Source organism: Chiroxiphia lanceolata, chromosome 20 (genome assembly GCF_009829145.1).
Source record: "Chiroxiphia lanceolata isolate bChiLan1 chromosome 20, bChiLan1.pri, whole genome shotgun sequence".
Taxonomy (NCBI): domain Eukaryota; kingdom Metazoa; phylum Chordata; class Aves; order Passeriformes; family Pipridae; genus Chiroxiphia; species Chiroxiphia lanceolata.
In genome coordinates, this window is record NC_045656.1 from 5,992,433 (window position 1) to 5,997,804 (window position 5,372).

Below are 5,372 nucleotides of genomic sequence, written 5' to 3' on the forward strand. Positions count from 1 at the left end.
ACCAGTAAATATACTCTTAAAATAGGGATGATTATTATTCTTGGTTCACGCAGCAGCAGTGGTTTTGCCACCTGCCTGAGCCAGGCAGGAGGGAAAGGCCACAGGACCATCCTCTCATCTTTCAGCCCTCAGCTCCTGTCACAGGATGAAGGAAACACCTACAGCTTCTGTCTTACTGGGAACTGGAATGTGATGCTCAGAATCCCTTGAATCTGAACACAGAGCTTGTTTTTAAGGTATACAGGAGGTTGTTGGAGGACTGACACCCACTGTGCAGAATAGTGTAGAGTCAGCCACAGCCTTCCCTGTCACTACTCATTTCCATCAGCAGAAGTTGCCTGTGGGGTGCAAATGCTCAAGGAGGAGATACCTGGCAGGCAGAGGTAACCACTGAGCTACCAGCATTCCTGAACTCCTGCAGCTCCAGCCCTGCAGGCACCCTTGCTGGCAGCACAGCTGCCAAAATCAGTTCTCACCTCATCACCCTTCCAGTTCAACTCCAACACTCAAACTCAACAAGCACAGATGGTACTTCTAGAGAGAGAAGTTTATTCATACACCATATCACATATATCCAACACGAGCAGCAAACCAGTGAACCCACATTAGCTCATTCTGCTTTATTGTTCCTTCTTCCATTTTGTGCTAAATTAATCTGCGGCTGTTTGTTAAGTTGTATCACATCAGAGGCAGCTATGGCAGGATGAGTGTGAATACATGAACTAACAAGATATCAGACAGCTTTAAACTTTATTATTGAAGCTTTTTTTTTTTTTTCATTCATAGGTCAGTTCTTGAAAGATGGTCTTCAGCAGCCTTGTCCTGCAGGCTTAGGCCAAACCTGCAAGGTAAGGAGTTATGTCAGTAAGTTTTGGATCCCTGAATGGCAGCTGGTTCTCCTTGCCATAAAGCAGATTTGCTAGGATGTTCCCCCTTCCCCTCATCCATTTGCTGGGACATGCTGAACTGCAGACACCAGCAAAGCACCCTAGTGTGCAGCATCTTCACCCTCCCAGGTCAGGATGGTTTGGCTGTTGTCCTTCCAACAGGCTCACAGTGCCCTGCTGATTCTCCAAGTGTGCTGCTGCCACTTCCCCGGTCAGCTTCAATCCATGCACCAGCACAAAACTTCAGGAATTCACCCCCTCTCCACCCCATCACCTCCAGCTACATGTACAGGACCAAAGCAGGAAGCCCAACAGAACAGCAGCTGCTTTACCTGACTTTGGTGCACCTGCCATCACTCCCCATTCCTTACCAGACAGATCAAAACCCCAGGACATCATTCCCACAATAATTCTACTGATTAGCCCATTTTAGTAGTTTACTGTCAGCACTGTCTACTTACCATTAGCAAACTTGCACTGCTTCAGCACCTCGCTGAAGCCCTCACACAGCTTGAGGTCAGTCTGGTTCTGTGCACACTCCAGGAATTGTTTGATCTCGTACTGGCAAGGACCAGCCTGCTGCTGCTGCTGGGCAGCCTGAGCTGCCTGGGGCTCCTGAAACAGCACACAACCCTGTAAGGGCCCTTCCAACAGCTCCAGCTCAAAGCCAAACCACCCCCGTGCTGCCGGCTGAGGTTTCTTCCCTGTGTTTTAGTGAAGATGTTGCTTTTTAAATGGAAAAAAATATAATGGGCTGAAGTACAAAGTAAGTTTCCAGCAGTGGCATGACACAGTCAGAGTAGTTTTTTAAGTGAGAAACACTTGGGTGATTTTGGATATGCTCAGGTAACTCTGAATGGCATCTGGGCAAAAAAATGTCTGAGCAGCACAGAAAGGTCTTGCAATAGATCTGACCATCATCAGACCTGGAACATGGAAGTCCTGCCTGAATAAGGGGAACACTACAGTAGAAAACAACACCCTGCCACAAGCACACATCACTCGTGCATCCTTCTGAGCTACTTTTAAGATACTCGTGGTGAGTGTGGTGGTTACCTTGAAGATTCAATCTAACTACAGACTATATATGATTATATATATAGTCTATATACAGAAAAATTATAATTATAAACCCTAGCTGTGACTTGTGAGGTGTTTTATGTCACTAGCAACTACCTCAGCCCACAGGCTGATCTGTCAAGGCACCAGTAGTGTCCTGCTGTGCTTTCCCTCACCTGGTAAGTGATATCGGGCCGAGCAGCCTCGTGGCCACTCCCTCCACTGAACCCTCCGGTGATGGCGTGGCCGATGGTGTGTCCCACGGCCGAGCCCACGGCGACCCCGGCGGCGGTCGAGGCCATCTGGGCCATCAGCCCTGGCTGCCTCGGCGCCGGAGCCGCCACGGCAGAAGGCGGAGCCGCGGCCGGGACCTGGGCCCGAGGAGCCGGCGCTGGGGACGCGGCTCTCATCGGCGGGGCCCGGCTGCGATGAGAGAGAGAGAAACCTCACATCATTACCATCATCATCATTATCATTCCAAACCGCTCCGGGCAGAGCCCACGTGGCTACAGGGCCAGGAGGTCACTGTCCCTCCGGAAGAGTCACAGAGTTACACCCCGAGGGCAGGAACTCGGTGTTCTGGAGAGCGACTTATGCAAGACAGGGTCATATTTACAGGCTTCTTTCTGGCTGTTTTAAAGCCTCGCCGTCCCCCCACCCCACAAAGGACTGCAAAATCTTGCGCAAAAAAATGAGGTATGACCCAAATAGGGTTGATTAACCCTTAAGGGTTAATAAAGCCTTAAAGTCCAGACGCGGGATGGCCAGGCCTTGTGGCCGAGCAGACCCACTTCCACACCCCCCACAAGCACCCAATCCCGCTCCCCCAGAGCCACCGCAGCTCCAACCCGCCGGGCCGCAGCGGCCGCAGTGCAATGGCGGACAGGCCGCTGCGGCCTGCGCGGGGCCCCCAGGGAAGGAGAGGGGAAGGAGAGAAGAGGAGGCGGCCCGGGTGGCCCTCACCTGGCGGGGGGCGGCACCCGGGACGTGCGGCTGCGGCTGCCCCTGGGCATGGCGGCGGGGAGCAGAGCAGGAGCCGGAGCGGAGGGAACCGGGAAGAAAGAGAAAGCGTGGCCTGTCCCAACACCCGCCCGCCTCCTCTGAAGGTCACCGCGTGCGCGTCACTTCCGCGTGCGCGCGGGTGGCGGTGGGCGGGGCCCTGTAGAGGCCACGCCCCTTCGCCCGCCTGAGGGGACGCGGGGGAACCGCGAGGGGCCGCGATGGCGGCGGCGTCTGTGGGGAAAATAAACACGTAAAGGGCGATAAACCCGCGCCTGCGGGACCCTCAGGGCAAAATAAACACATAAACGGCGATAAACCCGCGCCTGCGGGACGCTCGGTTCAAAATGAACACCTGGACTGCGGTTTAAACCCGCGCCGGCGGGACCCACAGTCGCAATAAATACCTAAGCTACGGTTAAACGTGTTCCAGCCCTCAGGGAGTCGTTCTCTGTGGAGAAGGAACCCCCCCAAAAGCCCTTCAGAAGAATTGAAGGTGTTGGATTTTAACCCAGAGAAGACTGAGGGGATCTCATTAATTATAAGTGTGTGTGTATACATATATATATATATATATATATATGGAGATATATATATATATGGATATACACAAATATGGATATACAAAAAATATGTATGTATATATGCATATATTATATAAATATGCATATATATGTGTATGTATGTGTATATGTATGTACATGTATATATGTGTATATGCATTTATATAAAAGATATATCTATATCACATATAGATTATCACCAGTCGTGACAATTCATGACAAAAAATTGCTTGTTCACAGTTTCTTCAGTTGTAAAAGAGGGAGCTGTGTAAGATTAGTCATTTCAACATCTTGTATGTCAGGGGATGTAACTCTTGTCTGATGAAGGAAGCATTAAACTGTGAGTTTATATAGTGGTAATCCAGAAGCACAGTTAAGAAAAGCAGTTGTTAATATAAAAATTATTAGGAGATAAATATAAATAACATTTCATGTTCTCCTGTGTACGTCATCTCCGCTCCTTTCCCATTGTCCCTCTCCCCTTGTTCCCACTGACAGCAAATCATGGCACAGAGAGCGGGAGATTTATAATTTCGTTTATACTTTTTCCAGTGTTCAAACAACTCATTTCTTAATGAGTGGTTTTCTCAACTCTTTTTAATTAATGGTTTTCAACTCCCTTTCTTTTGCTGGCAGAGGGATTCTTGGTGCTTGAAGTCATTTTGCAGCGCGTCCCTCTTTGAATTGGTTTTGTTCTGCGGAACAATGAGGGCAGGATGGGATGAATGCTGCCTTTGTGCTTTGTTCTCTTGCCTTCCTTGGGAAAACTCCAGAGCTTCCTTTTGTACTGACTCACTCCCACCATCTCCTAATGCCCACAATAACGGGCTGCAAGGAACTGGGGAGGGGCGGCAGAAGGAGTAGCTGGTGGCCATTCCCAAACACAGCAGTACCAGTGTTTTTGGTGGTGTTTACAGTGAGCAAAGATTGTTTATTTTCAGCTGCCGTGATTTTTGTGCGAGTAGACCAGAGACATTGGCTGGTTCTTCAGCTACAGCCAGGTGTTGATGCTGCTTTTGATAGAAACCAGAGGCATGTGAGAGAAGATCCAGCCTTGATTGCCTTGGGTTGTGTCGGCCTGATTGTGACCAGTGCTGTGGATTCACAGTTCTGGCTGTGAGGAGTGATGGAATCTGGTCCCAGACCTGGGAAACAGGCGATGAAATCCCATTGCTCAAGTGTGAGGAGTATTTATTCTTCCAAGGCCAAGCGAGGCTTGGGAGAATCCATCAGCAGCTGTTCTGGAGCCAGGCGGAGCACCAGGCTATGGTGTGTGCTAGGATAAACAAACTTTTAACGTGCTTTTTATAGTGCTTGTCCAAATTACACATCTCAGAAAATCCTTGGGAATGTTAACAGGCCCTCAGGGAGATCTCTCTGCACAGCAGATGGGCTCTGTGTGTCTGCAGGCTCATTCTGTCCAAAACCATGGAAAACACCTGGAGCTTCACTGGAGAACCTGCCTGAGACCCACATTATAGTGAAGCGACACATTATCCCTGAGGGTCATATCAGCCGTGTCGACTTTCGTAGCATTCCTCAGAGCTGCCAAGTTTCCCCTGACCGCTCAGATCTGAGGGAAAAAAGAAGGGGAAAAGCTCATTTTCCTGCAGAAATCTGTGAGGGGCGGGGATGGCGGGGCCGAAACCGCTCTGCAGCGCCCCCCATGGCCGCCAGGGGGCGCCGCACACCCTCCGCCCCCCCCACCCCCGCCCGGCCTGACGTGACGTCGTCGCGAGGCGCCACGTCCGGCGCGAGCGGCAGGGGGTGGGGGGCGTGGCCGCGGGGCGCGGGCGGGCCAATGAAGGGCCCGCGCGAGCGCGCGGCGGGCCAATGAGGGGCGCGCGCGCGTGCGCGGGGGGCG

The 5,372-nt window shown here is 51.3% G+C and overlaps 1 protein-coding gene across 1 annotated transcript; it reads right to left on the reverse strand.

Moving 5' to 3' along the window:
* Positions 1 to 532: 532 nt before the first annotated feature.
* On the reverse strand, positions 533 to 3,072 carry CHCHD2 (coiled-coil-helix-coiled-coil-helix domain containing 2). The gene is made up of 4 exons (XM_032707333.1): positions 2,910 to 3,072; positions 2,123 to 2,369; positions 1,349 to 1,502; positions 533 to 841 (listed from the first exon to the last, which is right to left on the reverse strand). The coding sequence occupies exons 1-4, from the start codon at positions 2,957 to 2,959 to the stop codon at positions 831 to 833; spliced, it is 462 nt and encodes a 153-aa protein (XP_032563224.1). The 5' UTR covers positions 2,960 to 3,072; the 3' UTR covers positions 533 to 830.
* Between the last annotated feature and the right edge of the window lie 2,300 nt (positions 3,073 to 5,372).

Bases quoted from the DNA above. Each gene is read 5' to 3' on its own strand.
- CHCHD2 (XM_032707333.1), bottom strand. From the start codon at position 2,959: ATGCCCAGGGGCAGCCGCAGCCGCACGTCCCGGGTGCCGCCCCCCGCC. The intron at 2,370-2,909 runs GTGAGGGCCACC...CTCTCATCGCAG, and splicing joins CGGGTGCCGCCCCCCGCCAG to CCGGGCCCCGCCGATGAGAG. The intron at 1,503-2,122 runs GTGAGGGAAAGC...GTGCTGTTTCAG, and splicing joins GGCCCGATATCACTTACCAG to GAGCCCCAGGCAGCTCAGGC.